We start from the raw sequence: 27,746 nt of genomic DNA, 5'->3' as shown, positions 1-27,746 counted from the left end.
CTCCGCCTCATCCTTCTAAAGAGGAAGAAAGACTGCACCGTCTGGACCCAAAGAGGGCGTTGAGCTTCTTTATTGATAGAACAAAGGATTTCAGCCTGGAGGATCAGCTGTTCATCGGGTACGTGGGCAAGAGGAGAGGAAAGGCAGTCCACAAGAGAACACTCTCCAGGTGGGTTGTTCTTTGCATTAAAATCTGTTACTCTTTGGCAAAGAAGGATCCTCCTGAGGGCATTAGAGCTCATTCCACCAGAGCTAAGTCGGCCACTTCGGCCTTGGCCAGAGGTGTTCCTGTGGTCGACATCTGCAAGGCCGCAACTTGGTCGTCCCTTCACACTTTTGCGAAACATTACTGTTTGGACTCTGAGGTCAGAAGGGACGGCCATTTTGCACGGTCAGTGCTGCAGGATTTCTTGGTTTGACCATTTAGGCACCCGCCACCGGGCGTGGTACTGCTTTGGGACTCTATTCATTAGGTGAGGAATCCACAGGTAGTTGTATCCATCAGAAGAACGAGTTACTTACCTTCGGTAACGACTTTTCTGGTGGATACATTAGCTACCTGTGGATTCCTCACGGTCCCACCCGCCTCCCCGTTGCCTTTCTGGTCTTACCAAGTAATCCTTGAGTGCGCTCCTCTTGGTCTTCAAGGTTGCAATAGATGTTGTATATATGGATACTTGTGTATATTTATATGTATATATCTTTGTGTATATACATGATTTGCATATATTTGTTCGTTTAAAAAAAAAAAAAAAAAAGAGAGTTATATTAAATTTACAGCTATTCATTGCAACATTGTGTATTTTACAAGGTTATGGGATGTTGCCTTGCTCTTTCATTGCATTGGGTTGTTGTTCTCATGCACGTAAAAAATGTTGGTACTGACGTCGGCACGTCGTCGAGGACCTCTTATTGCCTGTATGATGTCAGACGGCGTCGCGTGGGCTAGAGTGACGTCCTCGTTGACGTGCAGAGACTAGGAAGAAGATTTCCGTCGAATGCTGGCGTCATGGGAGTATTCATTAGGTGAGGAATCCACAGGTAGCTAATGTATCCACCAGAAAAGTCGTTATTGAAGGTAAGTAACTCGTTCTTCTCTTTCAATCACGTGGGGGAGGCCCGGAGGGGCTTCAAAGGGAAGGAAATGTATTTCCTTCCCTTTGAAGTCTCTCCGAGGGTTTCAAAAGCCGGATTGCTTGCAATCCGGCTTTTGAAACCCCACTAGACACCAGGGATTTTTTTTTTTTTTGGTGATCTTGACATAAGGGAGCGACCCCTTGGGCAAGGGTCGCTCCCAGGGGGGGCATTTTTTCGGGAAGGCCTTCTCTGCCCCCCCTGGGGGCAGATCGGCCTATTATTAGGCCGATCTGCCCCCAGGGGGGGCAGAAACCTCTAGGCACAGGGATAATTATTTTTTTTTTTTTTAATGTTTTATTTTATTTTTTTAGGTGGGGAGCGACCCCTTAGGCAAGGGTCGCTCCCCTTGGGGGAAAATTATATTTGGGCCACAGATTGGCCTATTTTGATGAGGCCAATCTGCCCCCAAAGGGGGCAGAAACCACTAGACACCAGGGAGTTTTTTCTTTGCGTGAATTTCACGCAAGGGGAGCGACCCCTTAGGCAAGGGTCGCTCCCTGGGGGGGCAAATTTATTTTAGGCCTTTTCTGCCCCCCCTGGGGGCAGATCGGCCTAAACCTCTAGGTGCCAGGGGAATTTTTTTTTTTTGTTTCTTTGTTTTTTTAGAGATGGGGAGCGACCCATCAGGCAAGGGTCGCTCCCCTGGGGGGCAAATTGTATTTAGACCATTTCTGCCCCCCTTGGGGGCAGATTGGGCGATTTTAGGTCAATCTGCCCCCAAGGGGGCAGAAACCACTAGGCACTGGGGATTTGTTTTTTGGCGCCAATGTCACGCAGGGGGAGCGACCCCATGGGCAAGGGTCGCTCCCGGGCAGGGGGGGGGTCAAATTTATTTTAGGGCATTTCTGCCCCCCCCCCCCCCCCCCCCCCCCCGGGGCCGGCTGAGCTACAGGCCAAACTCCACAGGTAGGCACCTTGCAAAAAACACCTCTGTTTTCAGTGAAAAAATATGTTGTGTCCACGTTGTGTTTTGGGCCATTTCCTTTTGTGGGCGCTAGTCCTACCCACACAAGTGAGGTATCATTTTTATCGGGAGACTTGGGGGAACGCTGGGTGGAAGGAAATTTGTGGCTCCTCTCAGATTACAGAACTTTCTGCCACAGAAATGTGAGGAACGTGTTTTTTTAGCCAAATTTTGAGGTTTGCAAAGGATTCTGGGTAACAGAACCTGGTCCGAGCCCCACAAGTCACCCCATCTTGGATTCCCCTAGGTCTCTAGTTTTCAGAAATGCACAGGTTTGGTAGGTTTCCCTAGGTGCCGGCTGAGCTAGAGGCCAAAATCTACAGGTAGGCACTTTGAAAAAAACACCTCTGTTTTCTTTTTAAAAAATGGGATGTGTCCACGTTGCGTTTTGGGGCGTTTCCTGTTGCGGGCGCTAGGCCTACCCACACAAGTGAGGTATCATTTTTATCGGGAGACTTGGGGGAACATAGATTAGCAAAACAAGTGTTATTGCCCCTTGTCTTTCTCTACATTTTTTCCTTCCAAATATAGGAGAGTGTGTAAAAAAGACATCTATTTGAGAAATGCCCTGTAATTCACATGCTAGTATGGTCACCCCGGAATTCAGAGATGTGCAAATAACCACTGCTCCTCAACACCTTATCTTGTGCCCTTTTTGGAAATACAAAGGTTTTCTTGATAGCAATTTTTTACTCTTTATATTTCAGCAAATGAATTGCTGTATACTCGGTATAGAATGAAAACGCACTGCAGGGTGCAGCTCATTTATTGGCTCTGGGTTCCTCGGGTTCTTGATGAACCTACAAGCCCTATATATCCCCGCAACCAGAGGAGTCCAGCAGACGTAACGGTATATTGCTTTCGATAATCTGACATTGCAGGGAAAAGTTACAGAGTAAAACGTAGAGAACAATTGATGTTTTTTTCACCTCAATTTCAATATTTTTCTTTTTCAGTTGTTATTTTCTGTAGGAAACCCTTGTAGGATCTACACAAATGACCCCTTGCTGAATTCAGAATTTTGTCTACTTTTCAGAAATGTTTAGGTTTCTGGGATCCAGCATTGGTTTCATGCCCATTTCTGTCACTGACTGGAAGGAGGCTGAAAGCACAAAAAATTGCAAAAATGGGGTATGTCCCAGTAAAATGCCAAAATTGTGTTGAAAAATTGGGTTTTCTGATTCAAGTCTGCCTGTTCCTGAAAGCTGGGAAGCTGCTGAGTTTAGCACCGCAAACCCTTTGTTGATGCCATTTTCAGGGGAAAAACCACAAGCCTTCTTCTGCAGCCACTTTTTCCAATTGTTTTGAAAAAAACGAAATTTTCACTGTATTTTGGCTAATTTCTTGGCCTCCTTCAGGGGAACACACAAAGTCTGGGTACCTCTAGAATCCCTAGGATGTTGGAAAAAAAAGGACGCAAATTTGGCTTGGTTAGCTTATGTGGACAAAAAGTTATGAGGGCCTAAGCGCGAACTGCCCCAATTAGGCAAAAAAAGGCCTGGCACAGGAGGGGGAAAAGGCCTGGCAGCGAAGGGGTTAATGCCCTTTAATTCCTGCATGAGGGATTCCAAGGTTACTGCTTCCACAGTGGGCGGTGTTGGTTGTCGTGTAAGTTTGGTATCTGTGTTTGAAACTTACACAGGCGTATTTGAAAATGGTTGAAAAGGAAAATCTGACAGTAAGTATAAAAACATAAACTGAAATCAAACCATTATTATGTTCTTACAAAACATCAGGTTATTTAACAGAAAACACGATTGCATACCTGAAAAAACAGCCTTGTTTGTTACCAGCATATTTTGAAGACACATACAAAAGAAAACAGGATATGTTGAAGAAGTATATTCGAACATTCCAATACCTGACAGTCTGGCAGAGTCCGCTGAAGTCTGCGCTTTCTCTGAATTATCTGGCAGCAAACCTTTATTCTCTGGAAATGTTTCATTGTGCACATTTGGACTTGATGCTTGTGGTAAAGACAGGCCCTCAGCATACAGCTTCTTTAGAACTTTCTGTTTGAAAACTAGACACCAATATAATAATTGGATTATGAAGTTTTTAAAAGTGAAAATGTAGATCATAATAGGTGTGCAAATAATTTTTTACAATCTTTGTTACAGTATACACATCTTGATATTTTTGAGTCAAGAACTACAATTCCTTTTACTGGCTGTCATCAATGCAAATACAAGTGTTTTGTCTTTTTCATAGGAAGATCACATTGCTGTGTTTAAACGTATATAGAGTATACTGTCTGCAGATTAGCTTTGTTTTGATTCTCGAGAACAAATGATACCAGCATAAAAGACTGTTAAAGTAGTGAAGATCGTAGGCAGCAGCAAGTGTATGGGCGGAACACTGGGAACAGACAGAGCCTTTAAACTTTGTGTTAAGATAACTTTCTCTTTAAAAAAAAAATTACCCTTCATAATAGAGTATGGGTGAGTGTTAGAACTGACAGTCTTAGGGTGGTCTTCCACCCAATTTTCTGCCTACCTCCTCCACTTTTCTAACCTCGTTTTTGCTGGCTTTAGGACTCTGTGCACTTTACCACTGCTAACGGATAACAATGCTTGTGCACACGCCCCTAAACACGGTGACATTGGCTTATCCCCAATTGACATATTTAATTTACTTGTAATTCCCTAGTAAAATGCAACTATGTGTGTCCAGGATATGTAAATGAAATGCAACATGTGGACCTGCAGCACTGATTGTGCTACCCACTTAAGTAGCCCTTTATCATGCCTCAGCCTGCCATTGCAGAACCTGTGGATGTCACTGCCATGTCGACCTGGCACAATCACTCTTTTCCCAGGCCCAACCCTTCCCTTTTCATAAATATCAGTCGCCCCTAAGGTAGGCCCTGGACAACCCAGAGGGCAGAGTGCAATGTATTTAAAAGGCAGGCCATCTACATTTAAGTTTTACATGTCTTTGCTAGTGAAAAACTCCTAAAGTTGTTTTTCACTACAGCAAGGCCTATCTCTCCCTTAGGCAGGGCTCGAAAAATCATGTTTCTAGACCTGCAGGTCGAGTAACTTAAATAATCTACTCAACCTAACTGTAATGTACTTGACCCATAAATGGGTCTCAAATTGTGTGATCCTGGGCAAATAGTTTACAGGGTCGCCTTTTTCTTCATTCTCACATATGATTGCACCTTCAAATATGTGAGCTCAGCATTTCTGCAGTACAAAAAACCCTCTTTTGTTTGATTAAGTATACTAAAGATTGCTGCATGCATCACAAGAATCTAGCCCACATACCCATGAAGTCTAGCCCACATAACCTAAGACTTCTTTTAGCTTACTAACAACATTGCCATCAGGGCAGGAGTGTTTCTCAGTCTGTTTAAACACTAAATTTAAAGAAATATATTACTAAACCATGATGTGGTAATATATTGTCATCTACACACAGTAACTTTCCAAGAAATGTCTAAAAGCCTATCCACTAACTTGCAGCTTTACTGATAAAACTATATAGTGTATTAATCTTTGAAAACTGGGTTTCAGAAAACATACCCTTTGCACATCAACACAAAGTATTCTGATTTGTTTTCATCCTATTAAAATATTTTTTTCATCAAACAGAAATATAAAAAAGGGCTTTCACAACTAATGTAATATATTTTTAAATGTTTGCATAGTTGACTTAGTCATTTAAATGTTGTGTGTTAGGAAAAACCTGACACCCTATATCCTTTCATTTTACATTCTAAGCAGCAGGTCACACAGTTCACCTTACAAAGACCTGGAACTCAGCAGTCAGAAGGAAAATGAATTGTAAGAAAAACTGACTTTTGAGCTTGGTCTGTGAACACAGAGCAAATATGACTCAAGAACAAGATTTAAAGGCATCTTTTATTGCCCCTCCACTTTTCAACTGAACAGAACACCTGTCCAGTTCAGTGTCAACTTGCCTCCAATAAGTACTAGAAATAGCTGGACCTGATGGTTGAGTGGATTTATCGAGCCCTGATAGGATAACATTGGGATAACCTCATTACATCACAGTGTAATTCACAATCTAGAAGAAATACGTTTGGTATCTTTGGACTCACAATTTAAAATTACAATTTATGGTGAATTCGGATTTTAAAATGAAAAGGCATTTTCTTACTTTAGCCATTTGACGCCTGCTGCCTGTCTCTTATCATTTGAGTGGGTGACAGCTTGGAATTGTGTATTTCTCCTAGACAGGCACACACAATAGGAGCCTAGGTGTGACTAGATGAGCCTTCCTAGGAGGATGGGTGGGAGGGGCTGGACCCAGCCTCACTTACACCTGAATAGGCTGCCTTGTACCCACACAAAGAGCTGCAGACTCTCCTGTAATGAGTCTGTAAGCAGAGCCGGAAGGGCAGGGCCTCTGCGCACTTCAAAGATCTGTCGTTGACATCTCTCCCACTTCAAAGGCCCAACTGAGTATACGTACTGGACCTCTGGCACCACCAACTCAGTACACTTATGGACATGTGAAGACTACCAGGACGAAGAACTACTGTGATGCTGAAGGACTGCCACTCTGCCTGTCTGCTGCTTGTTGGACTCCTGCTTTGCTGTGCTGCACTGCTGCTTGCTGTACCCCTGCCTGGGAGAAAAGGACTGGACCTGCATCAATTGAAACCATAGTGACTCCAAGGGTTAGCTGGCTGGCCTCTTTATCTAAAGCCTCACGAACACTAAAGACTTGAACCAACCTGCCCCTGCATCAGGGCTCTGCCTTCTGTGAGCCTGCCCTTCCAAGTAGTGTCATCCCAGTCCAGGACCCTTAGAAGTGGGCCTACTGTGTTTGCTCCAACAAGAACTGATGCATCCTTTGCTGCGGGAGCAGAATCGACGCATCACTGCCGTTGCATGGAACAGAACTGGCGTATCTCCTTCGGAACCGCCACTGTGTCACTTTTACTGGTGCAGGGTTATCAAATCTCTGTAGATGGTAGCCTTGACACCACCGCCAAAACTCTGCATCACAGTTTCTCCGCTCATCAGAACAGACACATTGCCTCGACTGCATAACGCATCCTCAACACTGGTCTGTGCATCGCAATCCCCTGCGCCTGGATCCTCGCCCTAGCAGGAACTCGCACCACAACCTCGCCACATCTTGGAACTGATGCATCACTGCTGTTCCATACAGCAGAACTGACATCACCTCTACCTCATGATTCAGAACCTATGCAACCATGATTTAAGGCACTGTGGTTCAGCAGCCTAATTGAGTTGGTGTAGCAGCCGGCCCATGCTCCCTCGTGGATGGCCTGAACTTCCCGGTCTAGGATGTCCAGATATCCCCAGTAGACGCTCCTTGCTTTTAAGCACTATTGTATAGTTGATTCTTTAAAAAGTCTTAAATCAAGTTCTACTTATTGGATTTTTGTAATTTTGGTCTTTTCTAAACTGATGTGGATTCATTTTGTGTGGTGTTCTCACTGTTTTAGTGTTTGAAGTGTTGCACAAATACTTTACACACTGTTTCTAAGTTAGGCCTGACTGCACGGTGCCAAGCTATCAGAGGGAGAGCAAAGATGAACACTTACCCTGGCTAGGATAGTGGTTGCTGCTTGACAAAGGTGTACACCCCACAACCCATTTTCCAACAGTTAGGTCCCTGGTCTATGACACTAGAGGCACTTACAAAGATGTGGTTATTCAGTATTACAAAAAATAAATTTAGAAAAGACCAACCAAAATCAAGAACAACACTTATTTTATTAATCCTACTAGTCAGACTATCAAATGTAGCTATTAGCTAATGACTAATGAAGAAATCCTAGATATACCGGTTTCTTTAAGAAGAACAGAATTGTGAACTGGTATTCGAGGGAGACACAAATGCTAAATGGACCCATCTTCTGGGAAATGGATTACAAAAAAGATGTTTGACATGAAAGTGCAGGCTGCTAGTAAGAAATAGATCATATATATATATATATATATATATATATATATCCAAAGGAGACGCGTTGACAGACATCTCATTCGGGACTCTGAATTACCTGAATTACCTATATAAGCTAAATAAATATATTTATCAACTAAATACGAGCGCTTTGGACTCAATTGACCTCGACACTTGGGAGATACGTGATGGGATCGGTGCAGCCGTCAGATGGCTATCAGTCCATCTGTTGAAGAAATAATATATATATATATATATATATATATCCAAAAGAGATGCGCGCTCTGCATCGGTGCCGGCATCGGGGAAGGACCTAATTCCCATTAATCTTGATGCAAATTTAACATTGAAGTTAAAGATGCCGCACTCACGGGATTCCAGTAATCTTCTTTTATTTAGTACACGAAAACTCCACCAACGCGTTTCGACCTTCCCGGTCTTGATCACGGTAAATCATTAATCCATTACATGCACTACTTATACTCTTCCTCTAAGCCATGCCTTTATGTGGCATTCTGGGATGTGTAGTGTTTCACAAATTATATAGTACTATGCACCACACCATTAACTTAAATACTGCCCATAAGTGTTACTAATATAACAAAAGGTGCTCAAAATACACGTGCATCAATATGCCACATCAGTGCAATCAAACAGAAAAAAGAAACTCAGAATCATAACTACTACAGCAAATACTATACTCATCATAATTATAAGACATAATGTCCAACTGTCTTTTCAAAGATTCATTTACAATTCTAAGATCATACTTTTCATCTTTATCAGTATTTAAGTCTATACATCCTCATTTTGCCATAGGGAGACATCTCCCAATTTTCACTAGATTGAAATTATTCAAAATTATTTTAGTTGTTAAATTCCCAAAGACAGTAAAACCTATATTTCTACTTTGCATTTGAAATCAGAGATGGCAATATAACTCATCATAATTAATCCCATATGGCATCTTCGTTTTTAGTCTAATAATTTATCTAGATTCCAACCTTCTCAATCTTTTAATCCTATCGCCCCCACGTTCGTGTTTTTGTATTGCTGCAATACCGTAGTATTTCATGGACAACCAATTCAAATCTGAGTGAGTTTTCAAGTGTTTAGTTATTGCATATGTGGTGTCCTAATTTTGTACTGCCCTTATGTGCTCTAAGATACGTTTTTTTTAAGGGGACATATAGTGCTACCCACGTATCTGAGGCCACATCGACATTCCAAGACATATACAACAAAAGATATTTATTTAAAATCATTATGCACCACGAATGAGAGTAGTTGACAATCCCAAGGAGGCAAACTTAAACCACACAATATAAGGCCAATCTCCCACTTGTCATGACCAGATACCATAAATCATCATATTGCTAGTAAAAATTGGTACAGAGTATAGTGTACCTTATTGATATTTAATCTGGATAACCTGGCTATCCTCGTATTACCAAGTGCTCCAAATTTTAAATTTCACCCATATTAATATATATATACAAAATTAACACCAGGACTAGTAGGTGGAACAGTAATGGGAATCACTTTCCAGTAGGGGCTACGAGATATAAGAAAGAGAAAGTCTCAAACAGCCACACAGGAATCCCTGAAGAGGAAATTGTAAATCAAAGAAAACTCCATTGAGTGACTATAACTCTATATACTTTGGAGGTGACATCATAACTCCTATTAAATATAGGTGGATCAGTCCCAGAGAAATATGGAAGAAAGACTAGCTAAACGTATTCAGAGAGCCGAATCAGTCTTTGAAACCACTAACAACATTCGCAACCATGGGCAACCATCAACAAGCGCAGGAACAGTTCCGACAAACAATGTTAAACAGTTGTTTTTGTAATTGGAACGCCTTATGAAAAAAGAAATTTCAAAAAGCTGGGAAATAATGACATTGCAAAAATATATACAAGTAGGGAGAGTCCCAAGAGGACTGAGGATTTTCATTTTACCAAATCACTCAGATATAAGTCCTGAAATGCTGGAAGAATGGGGTATGAACACTATGGAATGTTCAAAACGTATGATGGAGATCCTAATTAAGTATGCCAAACTTGACATTGAAAAACTAAGACAGAATATTAAAGACCTTGAAGAACAGAATCGACAAGTCAGATCAAGAAGATGAAAAGGAAAAATGTAAAAAAAAAAAACATGAATACTTTCCTTGATAAATATGAAAATCAAATAGAAAAACAGAAAAAAAGTACGTTCTTGAGAGACGTTCAAGATTATGAATCAGGACGGATTCTAACCTTCGCAAAAAGATTCGATATATTGAAACAACAGTTACAGGCGGGACATATATATTTGGACCAAACTAAGAATACAGGGACAAGTGGATCAGAAACAGATCTAAGCGAAGGTGAAGGCACTGGCAAAAACATAAGAAAAATGAATTTTTTTTAGACGAAAATAAAACTGGTATACCTGGATCAAACAACACCGAGGAACAGAGGAAGGGGAGGAAGAGGCAGAGGCCAGGGATGGCGAGACCCTACAGTAAGAGGAAGACGAGGAGGGGGAAAAGGAAAAGACTATATGTTACGCAGTCGGAAAGAACAATGAACCTACAATCATCAGTTGGGCAATCTGAAAACCTGATTGTTAATCTCTCAAATTATGAACTAAATAAAGTAGAAACAGCAGTGTTATCGAAGGGTTTGAGCTTTTGCCCAGAAAAACATCAGGACTTTGTCCAAACAAGCATTGATCTATACAAGTTTGTAAGAAAATTGAAATTGGCGAAATATTGTGGTATCTGAAGGAAGTTCTGACATTAGGGATTCAGACATAAACATTGAACAAAGTACTGATTTAAAAACAATTTATGATTTGACCCATAATCTAAGAGATGAAGAGCTGACAAACACAAATACTGGCCACACGGGGCATTGAGATAGATTCTAGTGTGAGAACAAAAACCTAAATCTAAGTTCTGCCCTTCTCTCTCCCCAGGCACAAAATTGATATATTCCATGACTTGGCAGTGAGCGATTTAGAGAAATTACAGCTCTCTCAAAAACAATACAAAGAAAATTTGACAAAGGATCAACGTGAAGCGTTGAAAGGTCTGATGGATAATCAGACAATAGTGATTAAACCTGCGGACAAGGGAGGTAATATTGTAATTTGGAACAAGGACGACTATGTAGAGGAAGCACTCAGACAATTGAACATGAATATGAATTACTGTAAACTGATGCAGAATCCCATTAATGATCTAATATGGGATTTGAATGAAAGATTGGAAAAATGGTAATCAGATGGATTGATCAGTTGTGATGAAAAACTATATATGATGAACGACAATCCAATTACGCCTACAATATATTTCTTGCCGAAAATCCATAAAACCTTAGATAAACCTCCAGGCAGGCCTATAATATCAGGTTGTGGCTCACTATATGAAGGCATTTCGAATTACGTAGATTATTACCTAGCCCAAATGGTAAAAGATCTAAACTCACACATACAAGATGCTGGAGATTTTCTAAGAGCACTGGATGGCGTAGTATGGCAGTCTGATTATCTGCTAGTCACGATAGATGTTGTGTCATTGTATACCTCTATTTCACATCAGGTGGGGATAAATGCAGTGAAATTCTTTCTGTGGCAAAAAAGTATTAACTTTTGGAAACATTCCGAGATGTTATTGGAGATGATAGAATTATGTCTCAATAACAATATTTTTTGTTTAACCATCAGATTTACAAACAAATTTGTGGGACAGCGATGGGAATGTCCTTTTCCCCAAGCTATGTGAATCTCATGATGGGGTGGTGGGAGAGAAACATCGCTTGGGGTCAAGAGAATGATATATACATGGACAAAGTGATCATGTGGCTTCGTTACATAGATGATTTGTTCTTGATTTGGCATGGAACTGTGCATGAATTTGAGGAATTCTTCTGTGTATTGAACAATAATGATGTAGGATTACAGTTTACATATACAACAAGTAACAGCTCGATTGAATTCCTAGATGTACAAGTGTACATTGTAGCAGGAGAATTACGAACCACACTACACAGGAAACCTACAGCAACTAATAGTATCTTACATGGTACTAGCTTTCACCCTAGATCTTTGATCAATAGTATCCCTTATGGTGACTTCATTCGCATTAAAAGGAATTGTTCAGATGAACAGGATATGAACGAAAAATTCAGTGAGACCAAACAGAGGTTTATGAACAGGGGATACACACTGAAATCAATCAGGCAGGGGGAGATGAAGGCAAGGGCAAAAACCCGGATCAGGTGCTGGCAAAGAAAAGGAATGTATTGGAACAGCCAGAATGGGAAAAGAATGAGATTAGATTAATCTTAGACTATAGCAAAGAGAATCAACAAATTGTGAGAATTTTGAAGAAATACTGGTACCTGATTCACAAAGACAGGGATATTGGACAACGGGTGAGTACCTGCCCTTCAATCACATTTCGGAAAGTACCATCTTTGAAAGATATGTTAGTAAAAAGTCACTTTGAGATGTCTAAAACTCTTAATTGGCTATCAGTACAGAATAACTGTTTCTTTTGTTGTAGAAAATGGAAAGCCTGCAAAATTGGATGTGATAAAAAGTCTATAATAGACTTTAAAGGCAGACAAATATTGATCACAGAGAGAATTACATGTGAAACATCTTTTGTTTATGTCTTGGAATGTCGATGGGGGTAGCACTATATGTCCCCTTAAAAAAACGTATCTTAGAGCACATAAGGGCAGTACAAAACGAGGACACCACATATGCAATAACTAAACACTTGAAAACTCACTCAGATTTAAATTGGTTGTCCATGAAATACTACGGTATCGCAGCAATACAAAAACGTAGGGGCGATAGGATTCAAAGATTGAGAAGGTTGGAATCTAGATACATTATTAGACTAAAAACAAAGATGCCATATGGAATTAATTATGATGAGGAGTTATATTGCCATCTCTGATTTCAAAGGCAAAAGTAGAAATATAGGTTTTTGATATTGGTATTGATTGCACTGATGTGGCATATTGATGCACATGTATTTTGAGCACCTTTTGTTCTATTAGTAACACTTATGGGCAGTATTTAAGTTAATGGTGTGGTGCATAGTACTATATAATTTGTAAAACACTACACATCCCAGAATGCCACATAAAGGCACGGCTTAGAGGAAGAGTATAAGTAGTGCATGTAATGGATTAATGATTTACCGTGATCAAGACCGGGAAGGTCCGAAAGCGTTGGTGTCAGTTGGTGGAGTTTTCGTGTACTAAATAAAAGAAGATTACTGGAATCCTGTGAGTGCAGCATCTTTAACTTCAATGTTAAATTTGCATCAAGATATATATATATATATATATATATATATATATATATATATATATATGTATATATCTTCACAGAACTGGGAACCTTATATATAAATGCAGGATCCCCCAGCAAGATATTCTTTATCTTCAATTCACAGAGTTTAGACTAACGTTAATAAACTACTACTGCTAGGGTGTCAAATGAATGAGAAGGTTATTCACAACAAATGGAAAAAACAAGTAACTGACGTTTTGACTAACGTTAATAAACTACTACTGCTAGGGTGTCAAATGAATGAGAAGGTTATTCACAACAAATGGAAAAAACAAGTAACTGACTTTTTAGGAAAACAATCATACTTGACAATGATCTAAAGTATTAAAAGCATACTTTTTTTATTGCTTAAACGGTAGGAGAAAATTGATGTGAGTAAGTATAAGCAGCACACAACTGCACTGGTGGAGAACTGTAATGTAGTTAATCATGCAACACAGGGAAGGCATCATGTGTAGGTTTCTTAGTGTTAAGTAACTTTGTTTTATACAATTAATCATTGATTCACACAGTTAACAACAAAAACCCTGTTGATGGTCTACAATTATTTGGCTTACACAAACATAATTTACAGAAGCCTTCAAAAAGACATCACTGGACTCATTCACATATGAGTAAAATATAGTTCAAAATCCATCAATTGTCAGTTTCCCGGTATGATTTAAGAATATCCAAAACTTAGATTTCCATGAACACTCTTCATCCTCTGCATTTACTCCTACAAAATGTGCATTGGCACAAAGACATGTTTAAGAAAGTGAATTATTAATTGGGATGGATAAAAGACCACAAACCTCTTAAGTCCAGTCAAAGGTTTCAAAAATTTAAACCTGAGCTCAACCTGTTGTAGTTATAGCAGAAAGCAGACAGGCTTAATTTAGAGAAACTCTGTAAAGTATGTATTTAAAAGTATGAAATCAGTTAAAAAGTCAAAGCCACAACACAATACATACCTGACCCCTGTTTGTAAAAAGAAATAAGAATTAATTAACCCTCCTTGGTGTGGGTCACGACCAGTGGCCGACACCAGGGAGGGGTTTGAAAAATCCTCCCATGCGTTGCACCCCTCCAGGTGTTAAAAATTAATTAAAAAAATAAAAAACAATTTAAATGAAACTGACAGGGGGTTGCCCGTGAGCAGGGCTGACCCCCTGTAGGGGCAATTGTTTTATAATAGCTGTATGATTTCCCTGGGGCCCACGATCACCCCCCTCCTCCACGGGAAACCATACAGCTATTAAAAAATATATATATATATATATATATATATATATATATATATAGAGAGAGAGAGATCACTTTTGTCAATGTGTGTGTGGTTTCCCTGGAAGCTGCGATCGGCGCCCAGGGAAACCACACCCACTTATAAAAGTGATCGCTTTATATATATTCATATTCGCCACAATTTGTCTCGCAGCTCGCGTCTTCAAAGCAATGCACCTACTCCAACCAACTTGTTTCAACCGTAGCTTTTAGGAAGCAATAAAAAAGTCAAGCTAACTCTTGTGAGTAAACTTCTGCTAGAAAAGGATCTGACTTTTGTCTAGTGGCAGTTTCGATGCCAGAGTAGCACAGAAGGTTTATATGCCTACTGCAAAGATCAAATCTGTATTTTGTGAGAACAGCTGAGTGGATTAGTAAAGCCAGCCATTACCTGTGTTATAATACAAATGAAATGTATGTGTGTGTTTGGGGGGGGGGGGGGGTGCTATGGAGAGATGAAGGGCACTTTTGCTGGTGGCGAGGGAATCCGAGGAGGAGGTCATGGGAATTGGAGCACCAATAATGATTGTTGGACTGGGCGCTAAAGACTGTGACGATTGGTATGTGACAAGGTGAAGTAATAGTGTGTCTTATTTGTTTTTTGAGTGTCTTGAAAGAACTTGCTGATTGAGGGAAGAAGTGAAGGTAAGGTGACCTTTACTGTTGCACGCATCACACACACACCCAGCAACGATTTTTGTGACTGTCTACGTAGGCTAGTGTTTTAGAGGGACTGTTCAGCCAGTAGCAGAGATGACATCTCGTTGGATGACTGCTGCTCTAGCCCTAACTCGGGTTACAGAGGGCATCTCTGACGCAGGATCAGAGTCTGAGACAGCAGAGACTGAGACAGCATCTGCGGGAGAGGACAATGGCGCATACTCGGGGAGTGATTTTGCAGTCGGAGGAGTCCCATCCGACATCTCCTCTTCCAGTGATTCTGAGGGAGGTGATGAGGACAGTCCTGCTGTCCCTTCGTAAGCACAGTCTGTGCTGTGGGATAATAGCAGTTAGCCCAACCCAGAGAGCAGGTGCATGCGGCAGCAAGCACAGAGAGAGTGCTATCTTGGGAGCTCCCCAATTTAGTTCAGCCCTAAATTCCACCGCCCAAATCGTACTAGGGAGACATCAAAATCATCTATCACAAAACAACCTGGTTTTGTAAGGCAGGCACCTGGGTTTTTGGTCCTGGGCTCGGTGGCCATATAGGACCATGTGGATACTTTTTTCAGACCCAGTCACGACTAGCTCTAGTCATGAATGGGCCAAACTGTCAAAATAGTTAACTTTCCTATGGATGCAATCTGTTCTGCTGTGAAATACCAACACTCCAAAAGGAATTTACAACAGCATTTGCAGGAGACAGAACCTGATAAAACCTGTGCCCAGTGCTCACATCTAGTAGAAAGGTGCTGCTATCACATCAGGCCCTAATCACAAAGCCAATAGTGAAGTAATTATAAATTAAAAACAAAAAACACTGCCACTGAAGGGAACTATCTTGTGTGTGGTTGTGCTCCTTGTGAGAGCAAAATGGGGTCACTCCAAGTGAAGTTAACCAGTGGCTAAAGTAGGCTGATCAACTGCAACAAGCTGTATGATGTAGTGGACGGAAGTGAAATGTGAATGACACAACAACAGACCAATGGATGAAGACAGCTGACAGAAAGGCCCTTTAAGTAACTATAATATTCATATCATTTCAGTAAAATCAAAAGATCTTGGCTAACACCAGACCTAAAAATTGTGTTTAAAGTTATTTTATAGAAACCTTACTGAGAGTGCAATTGTAGATAAGGAGGTCAGCTGTAATGACTAAGATTGTGAAGAGAGAAATCTGAATTTTTGTGTTAATAAAAAAAGAAAAAACAACAAACTCAATAGGTTATGAGTAATAAAAAATGCTCACAAACTGCATCAAAGTTGGGAAAGATTTATTCTGGGTGTTTCACTTTGATGCTTGTGAGGGGGACATAGCGGAGGAAATTAGAGGGATCTGGCCATATCCGGCAGCTATTATTTAGACTGATCTGGGTCCCGGGGTTGCCTCAATGAAATATGCTGAATTTGTCCCTGTGTCAAATGAAGATAACAGGATACATTCAGCAGCGCTAGCACCTAGTCTGCTTTTAGTTCAGGGCAGCAACCTGCAATGGGCGAGGTTTCTTATTTTCACTTCTTCCTGGGCCCAAAACAAAGACCTCACTGAAAGGGCCATCAGCCCTTTTTTGTTTCAGTCTCATCTATGCTGGGAGCTATCTGGAACCTAGCACCTTGATGCCAATGTTATAGAGGGAAACAAAGGTACAGAGCTTATTATCACATCACAAATATTTAAATAAACTATGATTTGGAGGCAAGATGTGGACTTAGCTTAACTCCTGTATGTAAGAGAGATGCATCCACTGTAGGAATATCAGATACATCATTCTGAATGAGTATTTACACAAATGACTAGTTAAATTGCACTTACTAATTTATGTTTTTCAATTAATACTTTTAAAATGCTACTGATCCCAATATACTGTGTCAGATCATTTTACATTTCACGCACACATTATACGGAGTCAATAAATAATAACAAGCATTGGCAAAGCCAATAGGTTTCACCTTTGTTTTTTCCTTTGCATTCTATCTTACTAACTGGATTATAAATATTAGAAGAAGGTTATAATAATGTTTGTTTTAAATTTGATAAAAACTCTTAATAGTTGTTCCTGGTGTGATGTATGTTGAATTATTTCCCCCAGGGTTCCAAACCCGTAATTTGTACCTTATTTAATATGGCATTGTATTAGAGTATAGTAATGTATGTATAGTTAGTAAAGTGCCACTGCACTTGCTGCACCATTCAAATCATACCCGTTTTAACTGCAAGGTAACCGAATTTGTGACTGCCTGTTTAGTGGTAAAATATAGAAATATTTGGTGTTTAGTGGAGGTATGACAACTTTTGGCCCTGGTGCCACTGCACTTCCTGCACCATTCAAATCATGACCTTAATAAATTGCAAAATAACCCCAGTTGTGACTGCTTGTTTAAAAGTAAAATGTAGTAATAATGTGTGTTTAGGGGGGTTGCTAGAGCTTTTGACCAAGGTGCCAAAGCACCTGCTGCACCACTCAAATCATCACCCTAATGCCTGCAAGGTAACTGCACGTGACTTCCTGTTTAGTAGCAAACTATATTAATATGTGGTGTTTAGAGGAGTTCTGACAACTTTTGGGCCTGATGCCACTACACCTGCTGCACCATTCACTTCATGGAGCTAGATCATGCAAGATAACTGCACTTGTGATTGCCTGTTTAGTAGTAAAATGTTGCAGTATTTGGTGCTTAGAGGAGTTATGACAATGTTTGGCTCTGGTGCCACTGCACTTGCTGCACCACTCAAATCATCACCCTAAAGCCTGCAAGGTAACTGCACATATGACTTCCTTTTTAGTAGCAAAATATACCAATATCTGGTGTTTAGAGGAGCTCAGACAACTTTTGGTCCTGGTGCCACTGCACCGGCTGCACCGTTCAAATCATGAGCCTAGTGCCTGTAAGATAACTGCACTTGTGACTGCCTATTAATAAGTTACTAAGAGAATAACAATTCCAAATAAAACACTGCCCAATTTTACAAGTGACTTTTCTTTTAAAATGAGTGAGTGGTAATTTAAGAAACAGGCACACAAATAATTGTAATATTTACAACTGTTATTTATCAGAAACGTAATTAAGTAATGAAAAACACAACATGAGCCTATTCGCTTTACATCTGCACTCGATACTCCATTGTAAAATGGCTGGCATGTTTACACACATTTTAATGCGAATTGACTTGTGGTCAGTTCATCTTTTCGCATGCAAACATTAACAAGTAACCAAACACCGAAAGGTGTACTTCTGCCACGCTCCATGCGACAGCAAAAGCAGAACAGAAGAGCAGGAAGAGACCTGCTAGCCAATAAAAAGCAAGTAAATTCAAGCAACGTTTGAATGAACAAACAGAAAGTTCAGGTAAGTAAGGGGCAAAATAGGGGCAGGTTCTAACATTTTTTATTAGTAACCTAACACTCCACAAGCGCTGTGCTGGCGAAACCTAAAAAATGTAAATCTATATACAGGAAATACTACAAAAGACATTGTGGGTTACAAGTAGTAGGAGTCACAGATCACTCATACTGATTATATGTTAGCAGTGCACAGACGGGAGAAAAACAAGCTCAGGGTTTAAGCAGATTGAGAAAAAAAATAAGGTTCTAATTCCATGCCTTGCAGTTTTCATGCAGCTTCGTAATGCTGGTTCATAGGTCACTGCGCTAAATTAGAAGGACCGGAACTTATGCACTGTGAGCAACAAAAAGATCTTGCTGTCAAAAGCAGTAGCTTACTTTTCTACACGAAATGCAAATCTGAAGTCTGCGATTTAAACGATGTGCTTTTAAGCAAGCACATTAAGGCGCTGTACTTTAGGAGACAAACGTGTGACTAGACAAAACACTGATCTCTCTAGCAAGAACATGAACTACTACTGCTATTCTAACGTTATCTCCTGAAATTGCTGGACGGACACACACACCTCTACAGCAGTTTTGTAAGAGAATTTAAATCGCAACGTCTTTATGATCCATTAAGCCAGAAAATATTTTCTATCACTAGTCCTTGTTGCCAATTTCTTCATGTGTACAAGCTGACTGCCAGACTTTTCATGACCTTTCGCTGGCACACCTTTTGACCCTGTCAATGGGTTCCTGAAGTTATTTTGTTTTCCATTTCTAGGAAAGGAAGGGGTGTGCATACATGTCAACATTTTAGAACAGGAACGTGTGAGATTAAAAAAATAATAGGGAGAATCCAATTGTCTCTTTTATTTTTATTGGCACAGAGGTAATTTCAGGCGGGAAACAGCCAAAATTAAGCCGTATTTGGTTTAAAAAATGGGGAGTTTCCCGCCTGTATCGGTTCTATTGGCACATATGGGAGTGCCGGCTTCGGGTGCCCATTTCTTTTTGGTATCTCTGGCATATTAAAGCCATGATTACCTTCTTGCCTTCTGCTGGACATGCTCCTCCTTTGCTCGAAGAAGCAGATTCCCCCGAATATTCAGTTACGTAAGACTGGTCTCTCACTAGCCTGCTTCCTATGTCACACAGCCAAATTCGCGTCTCATCTCCCTTCCCAAGACTGGGTCTCCGCTGAACCAGCAAACGAAGCACAATAAAATGTACCAAAATACCATGCAGAGTCTACCAAATGGTCTGCCTTTTCGAGTTCAGTTCAGTTACACCTTCGTCTGGTCGCTTGTCTGCAGTTCTTAATTGTCCAAGAACGAACGCACCAACATGGCGTCTGGAACTAGTGGGTCCGCTCCGCTCCGTGCGCGTGCGCCCCACTGCCACACTCGATGCGCGTGCGCACATCACTGACAGCGTCTAGCTTGGCCGGTGAATCTGATCTGCTGATCAAGAGGAAGCATCAGCATCAGCAGCTGCAGCTACAGCTACGGCAGCGTTTGCAGCGCATGGGAAGCAGGACGGGAATACCAAGCGCGCTGGATCTGATGCAGGGTAGCTATTGCACTCCCGTGTGTAAGGATGACGCTTAAAGCACTTGGTCTGAGGTTGGTGTGAGGCTTTATCATGCAAATGGGGAGCTTCTGAGGTGATGGATGCATTAGAATGCCAGCTTTAAAACAGGTAAGGGTTAATGCATTTTACTGATTGCTTGTCTGATAAGTCTTTTTGAAAAAAGGTATTTGGTCGGTTCTTGCTGGCGTGTCTTTATATGTTATTTTGTTCAAGCTCGAACGTGCGCTACCTCTGCTGTATCCATAGATCAGGCTGTAAAGGGGCTCTACGGGTTGCAGTGCTTGCACATGTGCTGCTATGTCGCTTTGCTCTGCTGAGTTTGAAACTATCGGCGAACGGAATGAAGTGCAGCAAGTATAGGCTTTTCCATCTGCATTACTTGGAAGGTGAAGCCAGCGCTGTTACGATATTGTGTGACCTGCTAGAGTTCAGAACCTGAATACAGAGTTGGTTGAGCTAATGGAGGACAAATCAAGCTGATTGTCTCGTCCAAATACCTCGTTTAGTAACATGTCTCCCAGTACCGCGCGTCACCGTACGAGATCAACGCCTCGTTGTATCGAAATCCTAGACCGCAGCTCTCCATTGGGGATGAACAGCCCTGTGTTAGACCTGGCTGTTCCCTTGTACTGCATTTTGGGACAATCAGTAATCCATGCAGCATTTGCCAGCATTGTCCTGCAGTAAAACTCGTCTGCTTCGTGCCGTTTATAATATATTTATTGCACATTTCAGAAATCTGTGCACGTGTAATATTCCGCCAAAATACGTTTTGAAAGTTGGCTGCTGCATCCCATCCTTCAAGTATTGTGTTCAGGGGAGCTGTGACATTTAGGGGTCAGTTTTAGTTTTATTCAGTTGCTCGTGCAGCCCCCAATTAAAAAAAAAGATTCTGGTGCCTTCCGATTGTGCAAATTAACAAACAAATTTAGGATTAGAGTTACTATAAAGTAAATAGAAAACAATGGGATCAAGACCTTCAAGGGAATGCATTGGAGGTTATTGCACAATGAGTGCATAAGGGAAAAATGATAGTTCATGCACAGAAAACCCGTGTGCAATCACACCAGATTTTATGCAAGCAAAGGGACCACATAAAAATTTGAAGCAATCCCTCTTTTTGTTGGATTTTTTTGTATGGCAAATGTGGATTGTTTGCTAGAAATGTGGCTACTGCTGAGTTTTTCTTTAAGGGTGCTGATTCAGGCTCTTTATGGACAGTACATATCTGTAAATGTACACACCATTGTCATTCTCTTTGTTTTGTGCACCCTATAACACAATGTATGTTTGTGGGAGTGTAGTTTGCCAATGCGTTTTCAAATTGTTAGTTATTGGATGCATGTTAAACAGAATACCAGCTTTTGGGATCACCTCGTCAGTATCAACGAGTCACAATGCCTATGTGGAAAAAGTGCATAGATTAGACAGTGCCAGTTGAGGACACGGAAAGCGTGCTGTCAGAGTGATGGGAGGTTCCAGTCTTAATGTGAATGAAAGCCTCTGTCTGCTGCGGTGGTGCTGTCTGTGAGTGATCATCTTGTGGATTTGCTTCCGCGGGGCGTGATTTATTTAAGGTTGCTTGTCTGTGTCAAATTGTTAAATGGCCATCATTCATTCCGACCCAATTTAGAGTGTTTGCCTTTTTTCGTGACACTGACTGCCCCCGTGTTCAAGCTAGAATAAGGACAATCCCTCCGGCCTCTTATCTTTACAACACAAACCCTTTCATAGGTCGAGTTGGAATATTCTTTGGAACGTGGGAATACGTCTTTACATTGCTACTGGAATAACTCTTTGGTGGATAAATTTTTATGTTAACATGCATTTTGGATTCACCAACTACTTCTCAAAAATGGGTAAACTGTTTCTGCTATTCGACTCCCCCCCCCTCCCCCCTTCTTCTTTTCTTCGAAGTGAGTGGCTTACACTCAGTGGAACTTGAACCCGTGACTATAGCTTGAATGAGAAGGGTCATTGCGAGATCCCACTGAGCCTGAGGTTCAGTGTCTCCCTTTCCTCGGCTTGGCAACAAAGGGCACTGGTTAACAGATACAAGTATGTGTATTTATTACCTACTGTCAGAGTTTGTTCTTTGGTGGGAAATAACATGCCTGATGTACAGCCTGCACATACAGTGATAAGACTTGGGAAGTATGTATCTTTGTTATTTAATTGACAGAATGAGCATGGTCTATTAAGTATCGCCAATGCGTCCTAGAACAGAATGGTATAATGGACCAAAGAATAGTTTTTAATCGAGCTAACTTTGAAATAACTTTCGGAACCATTCACACAGCTATGGATCCCTTTGCACCCCATTTTTACTGTAGATAACACTCACCGCATGAAACAAGCACATAAAAATGTGTTAAATAGAAGTAAGCCCAACATTGATTTGCCGACAGGTACTCAAGAGGTCAAAATACATTTGAAACACCTATGCAATACAAATAGGCGACATCGCAGCTTACCACGCACGAAGCCTTAGATGGCAAGATTCCCACCTGACTTTTCCTGTTTCTTTTCCGAGGCGGGAGTTCTTTACCGTCCCGCTCCATCTCCCGTGGCCACTTTAAAAAATGCACACTTGAGAGCAGCACAGGAGTTTTCAGACAATGCTATCTGTCTGAGAGAGGCAAGTTTGGAGAGAGAGCACGTGTAAAATAGGGATAATGCTGATTAAGCGGGGAAAGGGAATTTGGGATGTAGTTTCCTAGGAGTAGGAGGCATGTGATTGTTGGTTAAAAGGCACCCAGCTGGGCCTGAAATGAGGAAGCCAAGTCGCGCACGCGACCGAGCTCAGTAATTAACACTGACACTGAAAAAATATAACAACAATAACAAAAGAAAAGTGGTATTAGTCACTGCTGTTAGGTTTTTAATTAGAAACAGTTGTATTTAGTTTCTAGGAAAACTAGGGCAATGCACCCATGTGCATAACGGTATTTTTGACGCAGGCTTGTTTTTCCTAAATAATTTAGTTTCAAGTGCATTGAAATGTGTCTTGATCAGATTTTACTGGATCATTGGTAGTTAAAGCGAGAATTCATACATTGGCTCCGTAAGATTTGCCAATGTTTACATAGAATAGGTTTTTGTATTTTTCTCATGTATTTGATTATTTTTATATTGTTCAATGAAGCCCTGCCTTATGCACTAGTGAGCACCACACAATACTTCGGTGTTCTAAGTAAGTATGTTCATAAAGTACTCCAGTTGACTTGAAAGATAGGTCTTGGCACTGAATTAGCAACACAGTGTTAACTTTTCAATGGGGAGAGAGTCATATATTTCCGACTTAGCAAGACTGCAAATGATTCTCAATGCCTGGAATACCTTCAGAAACAGACTTCGAAAACCGAATTGCCCAGATAAATAATATGATCTTCCACCTGATTTGAGGTCACAAACGGCGGGGTGGAGATGGGGGCTTGTAGAAGATTTGTCAAGAAATAATAAAAGCGTCTTGCGGTAGTGTAATGTATTTTTAAGTCTTGAAGTATTTAAACCTCCAAGTCAATTACGAAAAGAGATGGGTATTGCACTTGTATGTTGTACTTAAATGAAGGAAAAAAAGTGCAACGATTATGAACGAGATTCCCTTTTACAGAGTGTGCGAAGGTCAGATTTATGGGTATAGTTGCACTGGTTTTATGATGAACGGTGCACACGAGTTTCGTTATGCTATCCTAGTTGAATGTCAGTGTGTTTGGGTGAGGGGTTCTACGGTGAAAAAGTGATTCTATTTGTTGGCAGTATCAAGGCAGCTGAATGCATATCACATCTCTATTAAATGAGGAGCTAAACATGGCATCACGACCACAAAACCAGATAGCAAACTATCAATAGAACGGGCAACACAATCCTAGAATTCCTTCACGATACCAGTTGTCATGGTCTCACTGTTACAAGGCAAGAAAACCACAACACTAGTACCATATCACCAGCTAAAATAACATCACAATCACCAATCTAGTCAACTATGACATGGCTATGGTCAGTCATCCATAAGTTGGCTAAACCATAAATCCCCAGTAGCATAGTACCATACAATCCAAAACAATGTTTTTCCAGTAGTTCAATTAAACTAGCTAGTTCCATTAAACTAGCCAGTTACAACACTCCTTATATCAGGCTAATCTACCAAGACATCACTACTGCCAACGAAGTTTTTTTTCCTGCAGTCCAGCAAATAACTAGGTCACTATTACCACCCTAGAAATAGTTTATATTTGTACCAACTTCCAACCAACAAATAACGCCACCAGCACAGTTCATCTACAGCAGAATTAGCTGCCATGACAAAAACGACATTAAATGCTTTTTCAATTCTAATAACTGCAGTCAGAATATTTTTCTAGGGAATCTCTTTTATCTTGCCCCTTTAAAAGTCCTTTCGTGACTGCAAAAAAACTAGATTTTTGGAAAAAGTGGAACTCTGTTTCAATGAATACAAATAGATCTAATCATGATCCCGCCTTGCTTATGTTAAACCCACTCATGACCAATGCAGGTGGGCCAGGCAGAGGTAGCCAGGCAAAGGGAACTCTCTGGCACAACAAAGGCCCACACTCTGCCTGTTCTATGTCCTTGCAGAACAGACAGCAGGATTTTGTATAATTGTGGAGGTAGTAACGTTTTCAGCATTTCGTTATCACTTCCATTCTTCATATGACCAAAAGCCAATAGGGTAATTTGGAACACTCAACACTGCAACAAAAGCAAGAGAAAACAAGCTTCCACGACACAGTAAGTAAATACATTGATATGTATCAAATAAGTATTTTCAGTAAAAAGTATAGATACATGTGAATGATCTCGAACCACATATGACTAGTGTTGTACCATTCAGGAAGTTTTTATTCCTGGAAAGTCGTTTTTGCCAAGTGGTTGTAAGATTAAATTAAACTAAAAAAACAAAACCATGAGAGTGCAAAAACTGCTATGATTTTATATATTTTTAAAATAAATATTTTTGGCTTTTTCAAACACAACATGATAAAAACATTTGAAACCTCCTCTGCAACCCCAACCCAGTCCCGCCTTAAGCGATTCCTCAGGAAACGGACTCCATCTGTGTAGTACGGAATGGCCCAAAACTTGCATCCCAAACCCCTTCTGGCTGTAAGCCTACTCACCTGCCGTTCTTTTCCCATCGTCCTGCGTGGCATCCCGGCTTACCATGAGGGGGGCAGCAGGCCTTTCAGAAATACTGCTAAGCATGGCTCCACACCAATAAATTGTCTGTCCTCTTATCCCACTGGGTATGTCTTAAATGCTACTCATCTGAAAAGGCACACTCTAGAAGGTCTGGGACCCATGGCTGATTTTCAGGGAGATTTGTTGACACCACATGAATCACAATCCACCGTCACGTCAGCACCAAACCCAGCACCACCATTCTAGCTTGCATCATAGAGCGCCTGTGGCAGCACCCCAAGAAGCCCAGGCTTATTAGACCCCTCGAACTCCCATCTAGTGATCTGGTGCAGCCGCTCCAGCACGTCACTGCGCGTGAACAGCCAGTAGAAGGCAGGTTCATATCATGTAGAAGAAGTTGTCCTTAGGGGTGGCACATCGTGCACAAGCCACACAGCCAGTGGGGCAAATCCTGGACAGCTTGTAAAATGTCATGTATGCATTATGCAGATAGTGAAATTGAAAAAGCTTAAATCTTGCATTAGGAGTAACTAATTTCACCTACTCGCAAGTCCTTTTCCAGTCTGTCAGTCAGATCCCCTCACAGTCCGACCATCAGCTGTGTCTGACTCTGTCCATAGTAGCCCCTTTATCCGACACCAGGGCTACATATAGGCAAGTAATTGGGTGCTGGCAACCCACTCAGTCCGGTAGTTGACACATAGTGGCATGTTCCTGAGGCTCTTTGAGGAAGGGTAGCCATATCCCACAGGCCTTGTGTGAAATTCAGGCATAGTGCAAGAACTACCCTGCACCTAGGCCAAACTACTGTTGCACCTGCTTGAAAGAAATAAACCTTTTGTTCAAGTACAGGTCACCCACCATCAGGCAGTGGCCAGTGTGTCATGCAGCAATGTTTGTGTCCTTCCACAAGTTGTTGAGTGACCTCAGAGACCGCAATGGGAGACCCTCCAAAAAGGGTCTCTGGAATATCTTGCATACCACTCTATGCGGAACGTCTCATTAGCTAGACCCGGAACGGAGAGATTATGGCCCTCATTACGAGTTTGGCGGTCATATGACCACCAGAAACGTGGTGGCAGAGCTGCCATGGTTGGACCACCGACACTGCCAGGCTGCAGCAAGCTGGCAGCCTTGCGGTCCCGGTGGTTGTCATCCTCCAGGGCAGCGCTGCTTGCAGTGCCACCCTGGGGATTACAAGTCCCCATACCACCAGCCTTTTCGTTGGCGGTTTACACCACCATGGAAAGGCTGGCAGAATAAGAGTGTTGGTGGGGGAGGGGGCCAATGCACAGCCCTGTCGCGGATTCCACCGCCTGAATTACGGGCAGTGGAATGCGCGATGGGTGCTGCTACACCCGCCACACCACTACTTTGGCGCCGGCTCCATTAGGAGCCTTGTTCACCGCAGGGCTGGTGGGCAGAAACACTGTTTCTGCCCGGGCCCTGCGGTGAACTCCTAATAGGGTGGTGGGGTTCAGGCCCTGAATGTTTATTATTGATAGGTGTCAATGGACAGGTAAAAACTGAACACATTCAATTAGCATAAAAATGGTGCGGAGAGGAGAAATGGGTTAAACAGCCAATCGTGACCCAGAAACATTTGGGCTCAGGCAAGTTCACCACAAGGACTTTTGATCAGTTTTACAGTGGAGTGGTTATGGTCAATTACAGGCCTACAACTGTTCTTAGAATCAATTTTGAAGAGGTACAGGGTGTTGACTCTGCTATACTAACGCATCGATTATCACTTAAGATCCAAATTTTACTTAATCATGGGTACTGTGCAAAGCTTGGAAAATTTCTGATTGCGGGACAGTTAGGTAAGTTTTTATCAAATCATATTATAATAAATATGCGGTAATTTGAAATAAGAATGCACTTACGTTTATCACTTTGGATACTCAATATAAACAACTGATCGTTAAAAGAAGAACTAGATAATCGAGAAAAATATTTTTTTCTCCAAGATAAAAATTGGTTTAGAGGTGTATGATCTTTGATATGTCAGCTGATGTTTTAATTTTCAGTTGAATTCCTGAAGGCACCGTTTGATGTAATCTTTTAGCACAATGCCAAAGAAAACCATTGAAAAATAATTCTGTGCCCTCCCAATACTTTGCATTGTTTTCTGCTTGCTCTGTACATTTTCATAATACACCTCAAATAAAACAGTTAAGGGAAATACCAGTGTGAGACTACTCTAAATAGAAAATGTCTTATCAAACAACATTTTCTGCTCAAACCGGTTTATGGGCAGTTTCTTGTGAGATGTTTTTGTGCATGGTAGCCATTCAGGTTGAAAAAGTCAAAATATATGCAATTTTACAACACCCTTGGTATAAAATAAATACCTTATTTAGAGTGGG

General features: G+C 41.1%; 2 protein-coding genes across 6 annotated transcripts in view; one reads left to right on the top strand and one right to left on the bottom strand.

The window, feature by feature from the left end:
* The window catches only part of ERICH1 (glutamate rich 1), a 141,866-nt gene extending 121,804 nt beyond the window's left edge, over positions 1–20,062 (bottom strand). For 3 of the 4 annotated variants that reach the window (XM_069235826.1, XM_069235824.1, XM_069235828.1), the window contains exons 1-2: positions 19,914–20,062; positions 3,963–4,124 (exon numbers count right to left, since the gene is read on the bottom strand). In XM_069235826.1, coding sequence (XP_069091927.1) covers positions 3,963–4,124; positions 19,914–20,046 — 295 coding nt within the window. In that variant the 5' untranslated portion in view covers positions 20,047–20,062. Of the gene's footprint in view, positions 1–3,962; positions 4,125–19,668 lie in introns of all 4 variants that reach the window. The other variant, XM_069235827.1, reaches the window with a different exon arrangement.
* Positions 20,041–27,746, top strand: part of DLGAP2 (DLG associated protein 2) — a 3,577,612-nt gene continuing 3,569,906 nt past the window's right edge. Inside the window, exon 1 of one of the 2 annotated variants that reach the window (XM_069235822.1) lies at positions 20,041–20,322. The gene's annotated coding sequence lies outside the window, so the exon portion shown is untranslated. The remainder of the gene's footprint in view (positions 20,323–27,746) is intronic. The other variant, XR_011203860.1, reaches the window with a different exon arrangement.

The sequence above is a fragment of the Pleurodeles waltl genome, chromosome 5 (assembly GCF_031143425.1).
Source record: "Pleurodeles waltl isolate 20211129_DDA chromosome 5, aPleWal1.hap1.20221129, whole genome shotgun sequence".
NCBI classification, from domain to species: domain Eukaryota; kingdom Metazoa; phylum Chordata; class Amphibia; order Caudata; family Salamandridae; genus Pleurodeles; species Pleurodeles waltl.
Note: the sequence above shows the minus strand (reverse complement) of the source record. Positions and strands in the feature narration are given on the sequence as shown.